The sequence below is a fragment of the Sander lucioperca genome, chromosome 12 (genome assembly GCF_008315115.2).
Source record: "Sander lucioperca isolate FBNREF2018 chromosome 12, SLUC_FBN_1.2, whole genome shotgun sequence".
In the NCBI taxonomy this organism is placed as follows: Eukaryota; Metazoa; Chordata; class Actinopteri; order Perciformes; family Percidae; genus Sander; species Sander lucioperca.
The window spans coordinates 2,751,240-2,772,031 of record NC_050184.1 but is presented as its reverse complement, the minus strand read 5'-3'; the positions used below and the strand labels follow the sequence as shown (position 1 = coordinate 2,772,031).

Genomic DNA, 20,792 nt, shown 5'->3' with positions numbered 1-20,792 from the left:
AGCCTCCAAACCTTTGTAGGATTTAAGGTCTTCTGCTGTGTATGGGCTCAGCGAGAAAACCAGGTAGTTGACTATATCGGGATATGTAACTGATGGAAGAATCACCGGGTCGCCGTGGGTCCAAGAAGAGGGAGCCAACTTGAAGGGATCTGCACCGCCAGTAAACTGTAATTTCTCAAAATATTGCGCCTTTTCTTGTGGTCCAAGTCCTTCCCTATGTGCCTTTGCATCTTGGACGCGTTTTGATGAGCTTTTCTGTTGTTTAGATATAAAGTATTAAAGCATCCAAAGTGCACAATACTCCATTACTCCATTCAGTTGTTTACACCGAGTGCCTCCAACATGGCCGCATATCCAGGTTACCGCCCAGAACGTGACGTCGGTGAAAACCCTCTGTATTGCCCAGCTCTACTTGTACTTTACTTGAGTCTGTTCTTTCCATGCCACTTTGTACTTCTGTTCCGCTACATTTCAGAGGGAAATATACTTAGCTTATTGACACTTAGCTGACCCAGGCGGTTTACTGTGAATCACATGCATGAAGTCATTTACAGACAAGGGTGTAACTTTGGGTTCAGCATTGGGGGGGGGGGGGGGGGTTGAGAGCTCCACTTTTGAGCAAAATTTAAATTTTGAGCGTCAAACACTTCATTTTCTGCATTCTGGTGAATTTTTCTGCATCAATTCATGTTGCAAATGCCTTTATATTAGAGCCGGGCAATATATGGATATTATATTGATATATCGTGATATGAGACTAGATGTCGTCTTAGATTTTGGATATCGTAATATGACATAAGTGGTGTCTTCTCCTGGTTTTAAAGGCTGCATTACAGTAAAGTTATGTCATTTTATGAACTTACCAGACTGTTGTAACTGTTCTATTATTAGACATTATATCAACATTACTGGTGATTATTTATCAAAAATCTCATTGTGTAAATATTTTGTGAAAGCACCAATAGTCAACACTGCAATATCGTTGCGGTATCGATATCGAGGCATTTGGTCAAAAATATCGTTATATTTGATTTTCTCCTCGAGAGAGAAATATTGTACTTTTTACTCCACTACATTCATCTGTTACAGCTTTAGTTACTAGTTACTTTACACATTAAGACTTCTGCACACTAAACACATGTAGTTTATAAAATCTGATGTTTTATTATAAAGTAAACTAGCCGACAATATAACGGCCTACAAGTCCAGCTGAGATGATCAGACCATTAAACACACAACTGGTTGGATCCTTTACACTCTGACTTTCTACAATGGGAGGATTATTCTGCATCGAGTACTTTAATACTTTAAGTACATTTTCCTGATGATACTTAAAGACTTTCACTTAAGTAACATTTTCAATGCAGGAACTTTTACTTGTAACAGAGTATTTTTAACAGTGTAGTATTAGTACTGTTAAGTAAAGGATCTGAATACTTCTTCCACCACTGCAGGTAACGGCCATATCCTTATTGACATTGACTCTAACAAACTGTGGGTGGCGTCGTCTTCACAGCCCGGCTCGGCTCCGGTCCACCAGACGGAGTACTCCCCGAGAGTCGGCGTCCATCTGGAGGGGAAGCGTGCCGAGGCTCAGGCCACCATGCTGTGGTTCCGGAAAGGAGCCGTGCTGTCAGTCCGCTGCGCTTCACCCGCCGCTCTGCAGTCGGCCCGGGACTGCGTCACCATCAGAGAGGAGTTTATCGCGCACAGAAGCAGACCTAACGTCTATCTCCAGCGAATCCACATCAACAACCCGTCTGACAAGGCTGCCTCCTTGGACGTTTCCTACAGCAACCCCTCCTTCGGGAGCAAGTTCTCCTCCAGCGTGGAGAAACTGGAGGACAGAGAGATAGTGCTCTCCTCCGGCCGAGTGCCCGTGGAGAATAATCGCATGGTTCTAGTGGTCGTGGTTGCCAAGAAGCTGAACAGCAGGATCCAGGTTCCTGCTAAGTTAGAATACAAAGACAACATCCTGTCAGTGGTGCGGACATCGGAGCCCATCGAGCCCTCCAAGCTGGAGGAGACCTTCACCGCCCTCAGAGACGGAGCCAAAAAGGAGCTGGGCGAGCTGCTGAGGGCCAGCGTGGACGAGCTGGTTGTAGATCACCAGCAGGCCTGGATGGACCTCTTCATTTCAGGTGAGCAGAGGTTGTAGCAGGGGCCAGAGCTGTAATCGGGCCTGAAAAGGCCCGTGCCCGACAGAATTCGGCCCGAGCCTGACAAGTACATTTTGATTGACAGCTTTTTAAAGGCCGAACCCGTTTACAGCCCGACTGTACAAAATGTCTATCAGCAGTGATTAGAGTGTCAGAGAATAGCGCGGACACGCTCTTCACGCCGCGAGCGGGCACACGCACAACTCGGCGGAAAAGGGAGAGAAAGAAAAAAGAGACTGCGCCGCACGCACGCAGCTCTTTTGTCTTTCGTTAAGAATGAGTAATTTATACATGTTTTAACATCATGTATTCATGACTAACGGAGGCTATCGGCCACTTGGAAGTTGGAACAAAGAAATGAAATAAGTCCTCCAGCGGCCAGCCTCCGTTTCACCTCCTCAGCATCCATTTTGGCGCTAATCGAAACGCATCACCTGACCACTCATTTACCGCGCAACCTGGAGCGCAAGCCCGAGCCCGTGTAAAATGATAGAAATCAAGACTGAACCCGGGAATGTAGAGTTTATTGACATGCTTTTATTAATCGAAAGTAAAATATGTTTGACTGTATTATTTGCATGTCTCATATAGCCTTCTCACGTACAACTTGGTCCGCACAAAGCCATAAAAAGTTAGTAAAAAGGTTCCGTAGCCATCATAGAGTTTAGTAACTCAAGCAAAACAAGGCCTTTCACAGCCTGAATATGAAAACTCTCTGAGACTCCGAAATTCCCCCAGAACCAAAGTCGGCAAATCTGGCAAATTCTGCTTTGAGAGTTGCGTAATTGCAGTTTGAAAACAGTTTCCCGTCTTTTTGGTTTGGCGCACACGAGGCGGGTCAGAAGTTATTGTGAACCCAAATAGATATGCGGGCCGGGACCAAACTCTGCGAGGGGGCCGGATTAGGCCTGCGGGCCTTGAGTTTGACCGGCGTTTTTAGAATAACATCAACTTTGTGTCTCTCTGACTTAGAGGATGGATACCCGGCCCGGGCCGGGTTCAGACAGATATTTAGAAATGATGTCCGGGTTCGGGTCGGGCTCGGTCACATCAGCGCGATAAGGCATTGAACATTTTAAATTTAAAAAAGCTTATTATGTAGGTGTGCGCCTGTGTTAAAGTGCGATTGTTGCACTGATGCCTCATCTGTTGACATTTCCAAATGCCTTCCTACAGCTGCTTAATGAAAGCTTTCCACACAAACAAACGTATGTGTCATTAGTATGAGAGGAAAAAACAAGATTTTAACTGTGTCGGGCTCGGACATAAATATCTTAATGCCTGTCGGGCTCGGGCCGGGTTCGGTTACTGCTCTGTCGGACGCGGCCGGGCTCGGACTGGACCGGCGAATCAATGGAGCAAAAGTTCTGTTACTGGGAAAAATATCCACGTTCATTCTGTGAACTCTCCTCCAGCACAGTGTAACAAAAATAGCTTCTGTGGCCCAACTTAAAAAGAGAAACATCAGATGTGTCACGAGGGAAAATTAGTTGCGTTCTGGTTTTGAAGAAGAATGATGAGACAGCTGGAGAACAATTAGACAAAAACTAGTATGTCGGCTCTACAGGATGATCCTTTTCCTTGGCAACTGTCATGTTTTCCCCAAATGATGTACAGATTTTTAGGCATTCTGTTCTCAAGTGGCTTGACAAATAGTGCATATAGCTGCCCTAAATGGGAGGAAAACATCTCTGTAGTGGCTTCTGTGGCTCCAGCCCTAAATGTTTTCTCAAAAGCCCTGAATCTTTTAGGTCGACTTCACTGTCTTTCAGAAGCTGTAGCGTTTTGGGAAGGGGGGCTAATTAACGCTCCAAAGTTAGGCTTAATATTGTTGAAGGACAAACTTGCATGCCATATTCAAAGGGGTCCGTTGACGATGCATCGTTACATCCCTGTGGCTAAACTAGGGCTGTGCAATTAATCAAAATTTAATCGTGATGATGATTTCTGTTCCCAATTTATTACAAAAACAGAATAATCGAGAGACAATTATTTAGCTCATTACGTTTCACAAGTGAACTCTTATTTTCTCGTGTTCCGAATTTAAAAATTAAGTTTAAATAGGAAAAGTATTAAGGCAACATTCACAGTTGTTTGTGTTTTTTTTTTTTTTTTTTTTTACTGTTGATTTATTTAACTTTTTCCACTGTTTTTTAAGTTCAAGTAATTGTGACATCTTTTCAGAAGTCAACGAGTAATCGTGATTTCAATATTGACCGAAATAATCGTGATTGTATTTTTTTTCCATAATCAAGCAGCCCTAGGCTAAACATACATACAGCAGGGCTGTAAACAATACTTAGACCCAGATTGATATATTGAAGGAATTTAACTATATATATAACTGTGTAACATGCTGACCGCTGTGGATCTAAACTCTGGAGTGATTTTAGGGCAGATCATGCTTTCTCACGTGATCTGTCAGGAGGTTCGGTTGGTTTTAATCTTTGCGTAGACTGTAAAGAGGTTGCTGATTGGTTGGGTGCTTGCACCAGTGTCAAAAGTATGCAAAACCTCTGCCAGGAACTAAATAGGGACGAAACATATTTGCCTATTTGTAACTCACAGACATCACCTTACTTTGGGTTTCTGCTTTTCCACAGAGGGACAGACTCACTAAACCAGTGTTTCTTAAACGTTTTCAGACCAAGGACCACTTAGGGCTCCTGCACACTGGCTGCGTGGCGTGAGCGTGGCGTTTCTGCTGCGTGTCAGCTGCGTGGCGGCTGTGTGGCGTTTTCTCTGTCTTTACACACCAGAAAGGTGTCTGACGCAGCGCTGCTGCTGCTAGCCTTGTCTGTACACATGTATGTTTCCAGAAACATAAACATAAATATATACGTATTTGATTACAGCAAAGACAACGTCGGCAGTATTGACGGTAACATAGGCTACAGAATATTTCATTCTGTATTGACAGGTGCAATGTTAGAAAATCGATAATTATTTATCATTCTTTTTTAAATTACATTTATATCTGCATTTATGTCAAACATCAAAATGTCATTTATTAAATGTATTTGTGTCTAAATGACATATTAACATCTTTTCGTATTCTATTTTGCCTGAAAACGCTTCCAAAATAGGCGTGTTTTCTGAGACGTGCGTGTCACGGAGGCAGTGTGCAAGCTATAACCTGTTAACATGGGAGCCAAAATTAAAAAACGGACACGCCACGCAGCTGACACGCTCACGCCACGCAGCCAGTGTGCAGGAGCCCTTACCCAATAAAAAAATAAAACCTCACAGACCACCTTACTGCCAAAATATCCCCAAAAACAGTAAGCCTCCAAATTCAATTTAATTCAATTCAAACTACTTTATTTATCCCAAGAGGTAAAGAAGGGCAGTTCCGTCTCCAGCGGTCTCCAGACCCCAACAGACAGCAGCTCGTCAGAAACAAAATACAAGGGATGGGCAGCGAGTGTTCACAGCCCTGTTTGACAGATACATAAATCAGGTTCCCAAACAAGTTGAACACAAGCAGCTCCCGCCTCAGGAAAACAAGAGGATGCTCATTCCAGAGACTATCGGCTAGATTTAAAAGTCTGATAGCAGATGGAATAAAGGACTTTGAATAGCGTAGTTTGTTTTCCATGGGTGGTGCCCTAAAGCGCCAGCCTGAGGGCAGTAATGTAAACTGTGAGGACAGAACATGGGTGTGTTGGTCCAAACTGTAATTCAACAGTATATTACAATTACAGCCAAATTTTGCCAGTTTTTACAAACGGCTGGCTCACTCGTCTCTGTTGCCGTCTTAATGAGGAAGAATTATGCTGCTTATGTCGAGACATCAGAGGAAGCAATGCCTGTCTGAAGCCATCTATCCATCTCGTCAGTTGACAGTAACCGTAAACTTCCGTAAAATCCGCCGTATTTCCTTCAAATGTCACGCTGGAGGACTCAACCAACATGGGGCGCACGCTCCTACTGGGTGAGCTAGAGGTCGCCCCCAGTGTTTTGAATATTTTACCAAATATATTCAACTGATTGCAATAATGTAAACACGCAAAGGCAAATATAAGACAGAAGGTAACATTTATTCATGCTAATCCTGCATTGAGTAGCTAAAAGTTATCAAAGTAACGTGCCGTGCGCTTATGGCTCGGGAACGTCAAGAATAACTAGGGCTGGGTACCGAATTCAGTACTTTTTAGGCACCAACCGAATTGCCTCCTTAGTATCGAGTATTGAAAAATGCCTCGTCATTCAATACCAAATGTCAATAATCGACCTAAGGAGTAAATGTCATCGTCAGCGAGCCTACCAAGCTCTGATGATGTCTGTGATTGGCTGTCTAACGTTACACGTCGTAGAGACACGCAGGAAAACTCCACGTTACACAGAGACAACTCCCCAATAATCCAAACTGGGCTTTTTTTCCCAAAATGTTGCTTCATTTTTAAGGTATTTGTTGCTTTTTCGAGACAAAAAAATTGACGTTTTAGGCTCCTTTTGTGAGTTTTTTTCCCCAAAGTTTTTGCCACTTTTTCCAACTTATGGCGCTATTTTTCGAATATTTTGCCTGATACCCAGCCCTAAGAATAACATTTGACGGTCAAAGTAATCAGTCGTTGGAAACCCGCTACATGCCAGGTTGTCGTGAAGTTGTGCTTCTGCTTCTTTGTTTCATTCAGGCGTTGAAATGCGGAAGATCACGGACTCCCACACCCCGTCGAGCCGCACGGTGAACACCACCCTCTACTACATCCTGTCCTCCTCCTGGGCTCCTCTGCTGGACCGGAGTCTCCCGGGTGAGGTGCGCGACCGCCTCGAGTCCAGCCTCAACTACGCCGACCACTGCTTCAGCGGCCACGCCACCATGCACGCTGAGAACCTGTGGCCCGAGCGCGTGAGCAGCGCCGCCCAGATCCTGCAGCTGGTCACGCTGTGGACCCTGACTCTGCAGAAGAGAGGCTGCAAGGTCCTGGTGGCGGCCGGCGCGCACGGCGCCGTGCAGGGCGTGGCGCTCAGCTTCGGCGGCCTCCAGTTCACTGAGAACCACCTGCAGTTCCAGGCCGACCCGGACGTGCTGCACAACAGCTACGCGCTGCGCGGCATCCACTACAACCAGGACCTGATCAACCTGGCCGTGCTGCTGGACGCCGTCGGGAAGCCCTTCCTCCACGTGTCGGTGAAGCCGCAGGAGAAGCCGGTGAAGCTGTACGCCTGCGAGGCGGGCTGCCTCAACGAGCCCGTGGAGCTGACGTCGGAGACCAAGGGCCACACCTTCCCCGTGATGGTGACGCAGCCCATCACGCCGCTGCTGTACATCTCCACGGACCTGCGGCACCTGCAGGACCTGCGCCACACGCTGCATCTCAAGGCCATCCTGGCCCACGAGGAGCACATGGCCAACCGGTACCCGGGCCTGCCCTTCCTCTTCTGGTTCAGCGTGGCCTCGCTCATAACGCTCTTCCACCTTTTCCTCTTCAAGCTCATATACAACGAGTACTGTGGCCCCGGCGCCAAGCCCCTCTTCAGGAGCAAGGTATAAACAGCGGTGGTAAAACACAACTGGAAAGACTACACTGCAAACTGATCTGCTCTGGTTTGTTTTTGACTTGTGCGTGTGGTGGCAAAGATTTCCTCTCTCTCTCTCTCTCTCTCTCTCTCTCTCTCTCTCTCTCTCTCTGTGGGTTGGTTTTTGCTTTCCACCTTCTCTGAGTGAACTCTATTTTCCCGTCTCACGTGGTCCATGTTCGGAGTGGGTTGGCATAATCCCTTTTGCCCTCTCACAAAGGGGGGATTCTGCAGGTTTTTGTTCTGTGTTTGAAGGAGTTGATAAAGATTTCCCTGCGGCTGTTTCCTCTTAGACACTCTTTGTGAGGCTACATCTACACGGCTACGTTTTGGTTTTTAAGCGTTTGAGTTTTGTGCCAAAAGCTGATCTCACATTCTGGTATACTGGGCATAAACAGGAGGCAGCGTGGAGACTCCGCCCGCTGCAGGTAGGTGCCATGGTAACGTTAGTAGCTTTAAGTCTCAGAGAGCGAGCCGTTGTGACCAATACAAACATTGGCGTCGGCGTCGGTGTCTCCAAAGGTCTCTGTTTGCGGCCGTTGAGACTGAAACACAACCCGGCAGATTCCAAACCAAAATGGGTCAGAAGAGTTTCCAAATGTCTCCGGTTTAGGGATTAACAGATACCGATTATTAGTAGTTAATGAAACTGATATGCATTTACAGTGAAGTCAAAATTAACATTTTTGGAACGTTTCAAAGTCCAACAGAAAACTGTATTTAAAGTGACACCAAAGCACATTTCCTCTTCGGTCCCCCTACAGGTTGGAAGTGGAATTGTCCATTGTAGTTTCTTATGTCTCATTGGAACTACAGATCTGCTACCCGATCTGGCAAACTTGCATAGTGCGGTTATAGCCGGTAGAGAGCCGCAAAGAGAATGCTGCAGTGCCGTTCACCCTGTTACGAGTTGATGAACCACTGAAATGCTTTCAGTAAAAATAAATTGTAAGATTATTTTTTTGGGGGCTTTTCCCTTTATTATATAGTGACAGTGGATAGACAGGAAAGGTGGGAGAGAGATGGGGGATGACACGCAGCAAAGGGCCGCAGGTCGGACTCAAACCCGCGCCGCTGCAAAGGACTCAGCCTACATGGGTCAGCTCTTACTGGGTCAGCTAGAGGCCGCCCTGCTTTCAGTAATAGAGAGTCAGAGAGTGCTGTGGGCGGGACATTAGAGGGACAGACACAAGAGCTGTAGCTGCACCAAAGTAGAGCACTTTTTAATTCATTCACTTTATCGGTTATCAGGCAAATAAAAAGCTGATACAGATTAGAGGATGGATACCCAAACCGAGCCGACGGGCCGGGCCGGGTTCAGACAGATATTTAGAAATGATGTTTGGGTTCGGGTCGGGCCCGGTCACATCAGCGCGATAACATTGAACATTTTAAATAAAAAAAAACAGCTTATTATGTAGGTGTGCGCCTGTGTTAACGTGCGCTAGTTGCCCGGTGTGCGCTGATGCCTTATCTGTTGACATTTCCGAATGCCTTCCTTTAAACGTACGTGTGTCATTAGTGTGAGGAAAAAAATGAGATTTTAACTGTGCCGGGCTCGGACATAAATATGTTAATGCCTGTCGGATGCGGGCCGGGCTCGGACAGAAAAATGCGCCAGATCCGCACTCTAATACAGATCATCTGAAAACGGCCCGATGATCAGCCAGGGCCGATAATCGGTCTAATCCCCAGTTTAGGGGCTCTGAAACGCCCAGAGCAGTGTTTTTAAACCAAAACGTAGCAATGTAAATGTAGCCTAAGCCGTTACAATCACCAGTTGAAAAGTAGCCTTCATATAAGATCACAGACCTTTAAGTTCCAGTTAACCGTTTGGTCTACGTCGGCATTTTAGCTCACCGTCTGTTCGACTGCTCTTCTCATCGTGGGATGTAAAGCATTCTATTGATTTCAAATGGAAGAAACAAAACAAGCACAAGAGTTATTTAATATTATTTCACTTCTTCTGAGCAGTCTTAGGGGACCATACCAGTGTTTTTGCATTTATAATAAATCACCTTGTAGACTTTAAATGAAGGAACATTTTCCAAAGTGTAATAGGTTTTCTTGTCTTTCTCCACAAGGAAGTTCATTAGTTTTTATTATTCGTTCTTGTTTGAATAGGTAATCCGTTCCAGTGGACATTGTGTCTGCTTTTATTTTTGTAAGTAAGACTAACTTTATTGTTGTTAAGGAAGCTGTTAGACATTTCAGTTTGAGTGTGCAATAACATTTAAAGAGACGTTTGTGTGGTTTTTGACCACTAGTAGCGCTGTGTTTAAGGCTGGGTATCGCCACTCATTTCTCTGGTTCTCTCAGGTCCCGCTTTGATTTGATTTCTGATTTTACTTATAGTTGATATGATCCGATACCGATGATTAATCCTTCCTGGTGTCCTCGGGTCAAATTTGACCCATTTTCAAAAAGTTTCTATAGCCGAAATTTCTTTCAAACAAATTGTCCAAAGAAATAACGTGGATGGTTTCACTACAACGCTCTTCACAAGTTAAATAAATAATCAGGTCACTACTTTCATTGGATTTGGGTGTTTTAGTCAATTTTATAGCATTTTGAGAAAAAACTATTGATAAAAGAACGTTGAAAAAAGTGACAAAAATGTCAAAAAAGTGACAGAAAAAGTGACACAAATGTTAAAAAAGTGACAAAAATGTCAAAAAAAAGTGACAGAAAAAGTGACACAAATGTCAAAAAAAATGACAAAAATGTTAAAAAAGTGACAGAAAAAGTGACACAAATGTTAAAAAAAAAGTGACAGAAAAAGTGACAAAAATGTAAAAAAAAAAAAAAAGTGACAAAAATGTCAAAAAAACCACAGAAACTTCAAAAGGCTCAGAAAAAGTCGACAAAAGTGACAAAAAACATTGAGGAAAGCCACAAAAGTGTCGAAAAACAAGACCAAAACGTTGATAAAGGTTTTTCATTTAAAATTTTGACTCAGAAAAACAAAAAATTGCAGGTCAACGGGAAGACAACACGAGGGTTAAAAAGCCCAGAGTGGATTCTCTGTCTGCAGCAGATGAAGACCTCAGGAAGCATCGGTATATCTCATTATCTCATGCTAGCTGGTTGGGAAAGGGGGGGTTAACCCTCTGAGGAGTCCAAGCGATGTTTGACAACACTCCTACTCAAAAAGCAATATTACAAAATTTAATTTTATACATTTATTTACTAATTTATTCATATATTTACGCTACTTTTGTGAAACCCAAGACTTTTGTAAACTTATTTCAAGCACCAAAACAATTGAGTGTAGGTATGTTTTCACAAGAGATTTCAGAAATATTAGGTGTAGGTGTATATATTAGGTGTTGCGCCAGCACTATATATATATATATATATATATATACATACATACATACATATATCGTGCAGCACTAATACCCAGCCCTACTCACTTTTACACAATTACTGATTTGCAGGAAAGTCACATGGACAAGATTTGTAATAAATGATCCACATTGGTATGGTCCTTTTTAAAATCATTATTTAAGGAAAAGCTTTTTTATTTTTTATTAACAGCTTGAATTTCATTTCCGTAGCTCTGGTCGTCGGTACGGTTAGTCGCTGCAACATTGTACTCGACAAGTGAATTTGCTGAAATACAGCAGCATGGTGAAAGCTTCGGATCAGACAGACTGTAAACAAACTTTCAGCTGAGTCGGACTTGTTCAGAGGAAGAATCAAAGGCGAACAGTAAATGTATCAGTCCCTCCAGCAAAACGTGATTATGTGATCGCATAATTCAACGCATAATCAGCCAAAGTCCGCATATTTATGCGGGGGGCCACATTTTTTCAAATACGCCGCATAAATCGCCGATTTCCGCGCAAAATACACGGGGCTTGCATGATTTCATAATCCCCGCATTTTCGTTGCAAAAAAAGTCACATATATCTTAGCAGAAAGTTGAAAAATGTTGCGTTTATTTCACACAAGAGCAGCCATTTTCCCCTGTTGCCATGGGAACATTATGAAGTGACGTAATTACGCGCCGTGAACATCATCGAAAAGCTGCAAACCCCGCGATGAAGCCACGATGAAACTGCAGTTTTTGCAAGTTCCCGCAATTTCATCGCATAAAATTGCATAAATATCCGGCATATTCCATCGCATTTTTTAAGAAAACGTGACGCATAATCAAGGATTTTTGCCCGCAACAATCACAGAAAAACTCCGCATTTTTCTGGAAGGACTGATGTATTACCCAAACTCTGTCTTTCCTGTGCAATGAGGGGTTATGAGCAATGTTTCAAGTGCTTTAAGGCTCTGACACACTAACCCGACGGCCGACCGGCGGCAGAAAGCCAGTCGGACTGATCAGTCGGCTCCCGTCTCTCAAAAAAGTGCCTCGGAACACACAAAGCGACGCCGACTTGAGCGTACGTTCTGCACGTGCGCGAGACGTAATACGTCTCCATAACAGCAGGCGGCGCTAATCTGTATTGTCGCCCAAAAAAATGAAAACTGGCAGCCGATTGGACGAATACGTCACGTGGGTCTGGCTGCTCCCGGATTTTACAACCGAGCATAATGGCGACTAATTCAGAATACGATCTCATATTGGACTAAAATAGTTCACCGAAACGTGTTTCTGAAAACATTTTAAGAGAGAAATAGGCCGTGCGGTTGCTGAATCTGTCTTCATTTCAGATCAGCAAAGGTCAGTTTAAAAGATTTTCGTCAGATTTTGAGAGGCGTTAGTCAGGCTCATCCCGTTCGTCATTTCTGGGCCGACGGCTCCTCCGACGGACGACGGCACGGAACACACCGAACAGACTCGAGTCACCGACCTCGCCAGACTGTCTGACGGCCGATTATCGGCTCTGTGTGTCAGCGCCTTTAGATAATCCGCGAGATCAGGGGTGTCAAACTCAATTTTGCACCTCTTTGTTTCAGGTGAGCAGAGTTTGTAGCCGGGGCGGAGCGAGGGGGGCCCCAGCCCCGAAGCTTTTCTCAAAACCCCCTGAATCTTTTAGGGCCACACTGGCAAATGACAATCATTAACACCAGATGTTTAGTTTGCTGACATGATTTTATTCCATAGAAAAAGCAGAAACATTTTTGACTGTATTTTTGCACGTCTCGCATAGCTTCCTCACTTACAGTTTGGTCGACATGAAGCCCTAAAAAAGCTCAGCCGTCATAGAGTTTAGCAAGTAGCAAAACGATGAATTATGGTTACTTTTTAAAAAGCAGGCTACCACACAGACTACTCGCAACAACCTGTTTCGCTGCCTAAATATGCAAACTGGATGTGTGAACATTTCTGAGTCTCAAAGTAGTAAAGTATTACGACAAGTTTCTCGTCTTTTTGGCTTGGTCGCACAACTAGGCGGGCCAACATTTATTGTGAACCTAAATTGATATGGGGGGCCGGATTTGGCCCGCAGGCCTTGAGTTTGACACGTGTGCGCTAGCTAAACTAATTGTTTCCAGCCTGTCTGACCCTCTGACTGCTGTGTACCTGTCCAGAGCTACGGACAAATAAATAAAACCCAAGTTGGAATAAATCTTACGCTTCTTTTAAGGGAGATGATTCAGTCCCTCCAGAAAAACGTGATTATGCGATCGCATAATTCAATGCATAATCAGCCAAAGTCTGCATATTTATGCGCACTTTCGCCTCATAAATTGCAGATTTCCGCGCAAAATATGCGGGGCTTGCATGATTTCACAATCCCCGCATTTTCGCTGCAAAAAAAGTCACATATATCTTAGCAGAAAGTTGAAAAATGTTGCGTTTACTTCACACAAGAGCAGCCGTTTTCCCCTGTTGCCATGGGAACGTTCGACGTGATTATCATCGAAAAGCTGCAAACCCCGCTATGAAGCCATGATGAAACCGCAGTTTTTGCAAGTTCCCGCAATTTCATCGCATGAAATTGCGTAAATATCCCGCATATTCCATCGCATTTTTTAAGAAAACGTGCCGCATAATCAAAGATTTTTGCCAATCACAAAAAGACTGAGATTTTTCTGGAAGGACTGATGATTGTCATGAATTGATCCTACATATAAGGCTACAGCTACACTACTACGTTTTGGTTTAAAAACGAATGTCTTTAGCTACGTATAGGCCTCATGTCCACACTGCTCCGGCCTTCTCGAGATCCTAAAACAGAGACATTTGGAGACACTGCTGCCCCCGTTTTGGTTTGAAAACTCCGGGGTTGCGTTGTAGTCTGGACGGACAGAAACGGAGACGTTTGGAAACGAGGAAGCGCGTCAGTCTTATCGGTTAGATAGCTTACAGACCTTTCAGTAACAGTTCCACCTCGTTGTCAGTCCAAGGTAATACATCCCTGCTCTTACTGTTCACCGTTGTTGTGTCTTTTCTGTATTTTCAACTTCTACATCCATGATTTTCAACCGCAGAGTAACACCAGACTATCTGCTTCCTGTTTACACCGACACGCACGTGCCCAGTGTGTGTGACCGGTCTAGAGCCCGACTGATACGGGACTTTTAAGGCCGATATCGATACAAATATTTGGTGATTTTAAAAATCCGATATTCCGATATATCGGCTGATATATATTATTAAAAAAAAAAAAAAATCCAGAAACGCGTAGCGAAACATCAAACAGATTTCTCTAACATTAGGTATTTGTAGTTATTTATGAGTCCTCACTAAAATAATATGATAATGCAGTTTAAAAATAAACTTGTTTTATTGTCACAACAGAACATCAAAATATATCAAAGTTTGATAAATTAAATGTAGTAGAGCGCCCTCTGGTGGACAAACTATGCAACGCCAACACTCAGAACATGGCTGAAGGGGGTTTCGTCCGTTTTTATTTTAATTTTTAAATATTTATTTATCAGCCATTATAAATGCAGATACCGATAGTTTGGAAAATACCTAATATCGGCCGATAATATCGGCCGATAATATCGGCCCGCTGATATGTCAGTCGGGCTCTAGAACGGTCATGTGATATGTGTTGTCAGACGGCTTGGAGCTAAAACTCTTGTGTGGACGGAGATCGTTTTTATCTCAAAAACGCCGCTTAAAAATGAAAACGTAGCTGTGAAGACGTAGCCTTAAAATTGGAACTCGGTGTAGTAAGATGTCTGTTGTCATGTTCAAACAGCTGCTTGTTTACAGATGTTCTCTTGTTGAGACCGGCTGGGAACGTTTAGAGAAGGGTGTGCTGCTAAATGTTCGTCTCTGATCAGCTTGGACTGCGTGTGCTCACTTTGCCAGAAGTCTTTATCTACTGTTAATGATGATGTTTTATATTGAATCACTCAATTAAATTTCAAGAAATCTATGGGCTGGCTTTGGCTCTTCACTGCTGACCGATCTGTCGCACCCTGTGGTGCTCCAATCACAGATCTCTCATCTTCTGCATGTCTGTATGCTTTCATTTCTCTTCTTCCTTCTTTTCGGGAGGCAGGGGTGGAGCTAGAAGGGATACAGCTTTGGCCAAAAGTTAGGCAAAATGTCTACAGTCCATTGTTTTAACCCTCCTGTTGTCCTCGGGTCAAATATGACCCATTTTCAAAGTTTCTAGCCTATATATCAGAAATTTGGATTTCTTTCAACCAAATTGTCAAAGAAAATAACGTGGGTAGTTCCATACAACGCTCTTTACAAGTAAAATAAATGGTCAGTTCACTGTTCTCATTGGATTTGGGTGTTTTATTAAATTTTTTATATCATCCATCCATCCATCTTCGTCCGCTTATCCGGTATCGGGTCGCGGGGGTAGCAGCTCCAGCAGGGGACCCCAAACTTCCCTTTCCCGAGCCACATTAACCAGCTCCGACTGGGGATCCCAAGGCGTTCCCAGGCCAGGTTGGAGATATAATCCCTCCACCTAGTCCTGGGTCTTCCCCGAGGCCTCCTCCCAGCTGGACGTCCCTCCACCTAGTCCTGGGTCTTCCCCGAGGCCTCCTCCCAGCTGGACGTCCCTCCACCTAGTCCTGGGTCTTCCCCGAAGCCTTTTATATCATTTGGAGAACGTAAGAAAGCTTTTTTGCACACCTCTTTTGTCGGGCAGGTGCGTAGGATATGATCAAAAGCTTAGAGAAAGTCCCGCACACTGACTATTACGCAAGCAATAATTTATTTAGAAAAATACAACGTTTAGGTCTCAGACCTTCATCAGGTAAATGTCAATGTCAAAATATCATTTGGAGAAAAAAAAAGAATGTTGAAAAAAAAAAATGTTAAAAAAAAAAAGGCTTCAAAAACGTTGAAAAAAAGCGGCAAAAAGTTTTTAAAAACGCAACAAAAATTCCGTAAAAAGTGACAGAAACGTCAGGAAAAGCATAGAAATACCACAAGTTGCATAGGCGACGGGAAGACAACACAAGGGTTAAGCAACATCATCTTTTTAACGTAAACCTAACCTCTCCTAATTACCGTTTTCATTTCTTGCACTGAGCTGTTACTTTATACACTTATTGACTTTTTTTCTTACTCTTATTTTTACTTTGAATTTGACTGTGAGCAACTGCAACTAAACTATTTCCTCCGAGGGGGATCAATAACGTATTCGGATTCTGATCTCGCGCAATCTAATATAATATAATTTAATACTTTTGCCCAGGAAACGGATCTTTTTCCTAAACTTAAAGGTGCGGTAGGTAAGACTTATTAAACTAACTTTCTGTCATGTTTGCTGAAACTGACCCTATGTTTCAGTAGAACTACATGAAGCAGGTAATTAAAAAAATTAATCTGGCTCCTCTGGCTCCACCTACAGCCTGTAGTGGGATTTACAAAAATCCACCGCTCCCTGTTCAGATGCACCAATCAGGGCCGGGGGGGTGTCTAACTGTTCAGATGCACCAATCAGGGCCGGGGGGGGGGGGTGTCTAACTGCGTGTCAATCACTGCTCATGCACACGCATTCATTCTCCCTTGTGGGGGGAGGGGCTTAGGAGACCGTTTTGGGCTTTAGCGGAAAAGGGGGGAGGGACTGAGAAGTTGTCGATGTTCAAATTCTTTAGCTAAGTCCTGGATCTTCACAATCCTACCTACGGCACCTTTTAACGTTTCGTTGCGGCGTCTAAACGTAACCGTCGTCGCCATAGCTGTCTCCCTTCTAGCTTCCCGCCAAGTGTGGGTGGGTTTGGGGTTAGTGAGTCATTTTTTCACAGCTGTTTTTCTAATCCTTCCGCTCTGACTTCACCAGGTCGCCCACAAAAGTGAGGACGGCTGCTGTGACCCCAGGATTGCTGCTTGAACATCACGTGTTGAATTCAACATGTGTGCGTGTATAGTGGTTCTGCTTGACCTTTGGCAGCAGGCGAGATAATGCATAATAAATAATGGGTGTGCTGCAGCTGAATGACAGCCATTATTTTTTTTCTATTTGCTGTTTTATTAAAAGTGCAAGATGAATGAGATGAAAGATAATGCAACAGGAAGACGTGAATGAGACATTAGAAGGCAGGAGAGCAAAACGAAAACGTATAGTCTATCCTGCTGTGAGACGATGTACACCAGGGGTGTCAAACTCATTTTAGTTCATGGGCCACATACAGTAACCCTAATTTGATCACAAGTGGGCCAGACCAGTGAACTACTCCAGAAAGAATCAGAAACTTGATCTGCCACACCGTTTCTTGTCAGCTTGATGTTGGCAAACGCAAGTTGCTTCTGCTACGACAGTTCTACGGCCGTTGTAGGAAAACAAAAAATGTGATGGACCCGGGAGATAGGGGTAATATTCAGAGAAAAATCTCAGAATATCTGAGATTAAAGTCGTAAATTTACGGGGAAAAAACTTGGATATTCTCTGAGCAACATGACATCGTGACTTTGCGTAAACATACACGCCACTTTCCTAAAGCCAAGTGGCGTGTTATGTGTACGCATTTTGAGCTATCCGCGTGTATGTCTACGCTGTATACAGCGGACGGCAGTCTGCAACGTCACAGCGTAAACATACACGCCACTTTCTAAAGCCACGTGGCGTGTTATCGCGAGGCTACGGTTGAGTTTAGGAAAAGAACAAACGTGGAAAGGAAACGTCACAAGTGGGACACCATTCCTGGATTTTCGCCCTTTCATACTACTCGCTACGGTGTCAATTCACGCGCAATCGCAAGGTAATGTAAGTCAATGGAGGCCAAACGGCATTGATAAACACGCTAAAAAGCAAGTATGTGTCTTGATAACACGCCAATGATGGAATACGAATTGGAAGTTTGCTCTGAGATTTAAGTGGTGAATTGGAATGAATTACTTAAAGGACAATTCCGGCGCAAAACGAACCTAGGGGTTATTAACTGTTGTGTACCTACTCTGTCCCTCTCTGGGACATGTTGTCATGCTAATCCAATGAGTTTGGAGCTTTACCGAGGCTACCGCGGACCGCTGGTTAGCTTACAATGCTAGTATGTAGGGCATGGGGACACTCAAATTAAATCGCTATTTAATACCACTAAAAAGGCTCGAAACATCACCACACTTTAAGGTTACCATAATTAGGGTCCCTAAACTAACTAGTCGAACGCCGTGCAACGTGGAATTCCCATACTGTCTACGGAGATTCCACGTTGCACGGCGTTCGACTAGTCATGACTGGTTTCCAAGATGGCTCCCGCAAGTAAACATGAACGCGACTGTCTTTATAATCTATCTTTTTAATAAACTATCTGTACACTTACAACGTTGTCAATGCTTCGGTTCACATTTAGGGACCCTAATTATGCTAACGTTAAATTGTGGTGATGTTTCGAGCGTTTTTAGTGGTATTAAATAGCGAATTAATTTGAGTGTCCCCATGCCCTACATACTAGCATTGTAAGCTAACCAGCGGTCCGCGGTAGCCCCGTTAAAGCTCCAAACTCATTGGATTAGCATGACAACATGTCCCAGAGAGCGACAGAGTGGGTACACATCAGTTAATAACCCCTGGGTTCGTTTTGCGCCGGAATTGTCCTTTAACTGCAATTTTCAGACTTTGCAAAGTCATCCAGTTGGGCCTGATTGGACCCTTTGGCAGGCCGGTTCTGGCCCACGGGCCGTATGTTTGACACCCCTGATGTAGAGACATGTAGGTCAAAACTGAGTGTCTACGTCACTTTAAAACCAAATAGCGCTGTAACCAGGGCTTTAAATTAACACCCGCCAACTCGCCAAATGCCGATTAAAAATTGGCGGGTAAAATTGTAAAGTTAGGAGCCAATTTGTCCGGCGATGAATGAAGAGAAGCGTCTGTTTGAATCGGCCGGGTGCAGATTGGTTTTCCAGCAAGAAATTTGGGCAGTTTTGTGTGTGTGTGTGTGTGTGTTTGTGGTTTAGAAAACATCTTTGTCTGACACTGCTTGTAGTTCTAATCCTACATTTCCCATGAACACTGTGTGGTGATGTGTCGAACTGTCTGCTACGTGCCAAGTGTGCGGTATCGCTTCAAATTAAATTGTAAAGTTATAAAAAATTTGTTGAAATTAGTAACAATTTGGCTAGTGGAAAATCTGATTGGCTGGTAACTTTATAAATCCACTAGCCGTGGTGGCTGGTGATTAAAAAAGTTTAATTTAAAGCCCTGGCTGTAACTAACTATTATTGTCACTATTGATTGATCTGCTTGTTTTCTTGATTTAATCAATTTGTCTTAAAAAATGTTAGAAAATCATAAAAAAATGCCCGTCACAAGTTTACATATATGAATGTCTTTTAGCTGACCAACAGTCCACTACCTTTTAGTTATTCAGTTCATGCAGCAAATATTTTTAATTTTTAAAAAAAATTTAACTGGATGTTTTGCATTTTTGCTTAAACAGCATTTTAAGAAAACATTTAAAGGCTCTGACCCTCCAACCCGACGGCCTCCCCAAGTTGGTCAAAAAAGTCACCGAAGCGACGGCGACTTGAGCGTACGTTCTGCGTGTGCGTGAGACGTAATACGTCTCCATAACAGCAGGCTGCGCTAATCTGTATTGTCGCCCAAAAAATGAAAACCGGCAGCCGATTGGACGAACGCGTCACGTGGGTCTGGCTGCTCCCGGATTTACAACCGAGCATAATGGCGGCTCGTTCAGAATACGATCTCATATTGTACTAAAATAGTTCAGCGAAACGTGTTTCTGAAAACATTTTAAGAGAGAAATAGGCCGTGCAGCTGCTGAATCTGTCTTCATTTCAGATCGACAAAGGTCAGTTTGAAAGATTTTCGTCAGATTTTGAGAGGCGTTAGGCTCATCCCGCTCGTCATTTCTGGGTTAGCGCTCCACCAATCAGATTGGTCATTGAGTCTGACTGCCCACTGGCCGATTTGACTCCGACGGCTCCTCTGACCGACGACGGCACGGAACACACCGAACAGACTCGAGTCACCGACCTCGCCAGACTGTCCGACGGCCAATTATGGGGTTGGTGTGACAGCGCCTTTAGACTACATTAATGTGACAGAATCTCCTTTTTAAACTCTCTGATCTCACTGGAAACTAGAAATGACTCAACCAGAGGGATTTGTTTTCAATCAAAGGGTCATTTTTGTAGTTATTTTTTTTAGCCTGGACCCTATTACCCATTGGTGTTTAACTAATGTGAAGAAAAATCTTTGTTATTGGTCCAGTATTGAGCGACAATGCTGTAATACACGGGACTTTAATGTAAGTTTGTTGCACAAAATTCATGCTTAAAGTCCCCCTCTTGGGCGGCGCTAAGCTCCGGACGCAGCGACGGTGGCTCTGCTAAATAGTGTCGGGAAGCAGGTGCGTCGGACTGGAGGGACTGAGTACCCAGAGCCCTCATGTGAGGAGGGCCCAAAAAGATGCTAGAATGAAAAGCTGTGGATGTGAGAAGGGGCCCATAGAAAATGCCTTTCTGCAGGGCCCAGAATTTTGTGCTACGCCCCCTTTCAGGAAGGAACTTGTTCTGGTGGAACATTTGCACCCTGCAGAAGAAAACGCCACATCCAATATTAACTGAAGTTAACTGTTGACACAATACAGTAATGTGAGCTATTTAAATTAGCTGATACATGGTTAAACCTCATTAGCTCTTACCAGTGTATCTCCGTGTGTACTTCGTCCACAGCAATCCCACCAATCAGTCCCAAAACCTCCCAGTTAGAGAGGAAATGCCCTAAACATATTCTTTGTAAGTCTTTACAATCATTC

At 43.8% G+C, this 20,792-nt stretch overlaps 2 protein-coding genes and 1 long non-coding RNA gene across 5 annotated transcripts in view; 2 read left to right on the top strand and 1 right to left on the bottom strand.

Moving 5' to 3' along the window:
- The window catches only part of kiaa2013 (KIAA2013 ortholog), a 27,191-nt gene that overhangs the window by 1,812 nt on the left and 4,587 nt on the right, over positions 1-20,792 (top strand). The window contains exons 2-5 of one of the 3 annotated variants that reach the window (XR_004899102.1): positions 1,455-2,141; positions 6,797-7,650; positions 16,853-16,931; positions 18,938-18,963. Coding sequence is in view for 1 of the 3 variants with exons in the window: in XM_036008527.1 (XP_035864420.1) it covers positions 1,455-2,141; positions 6,797-7,650; positions 16,853-16,895; positions 16,946-16,953 (1,592 nt within the window). In the remaining 2 variants the exon portion in view is untranslated. The other 2 variants (XR_004107056.2, XM_036008527.1) reach the window with 2 other exon arrangements.
- Positions 13,572-14,979, top strand: LOC116058744. The gene is made up of 2 exons (XR_004107104.2): positions 13,572-14,141; positions 14,632-14,979. It is a non-coding gene; the product is annotated as an uncharacterized LOC116058744 (long non-coding RNA).
- phc2a (polyhomeotic homolog 2a (Drosophila)) overlaps positions 18,931-20,792 on the bottom strand; it is a 20,765-nt gene continuing 18,903 nt past the window's right edge. The window contains exon 8 of the mRNA XM_036008530.1: positions 18,931-18,958. The gene's annotated coding sequence lies outside the window, so the exon portion shown is untranslated. The remainder of the gene's footprint in view (positions 18,959-20,792) is intronic.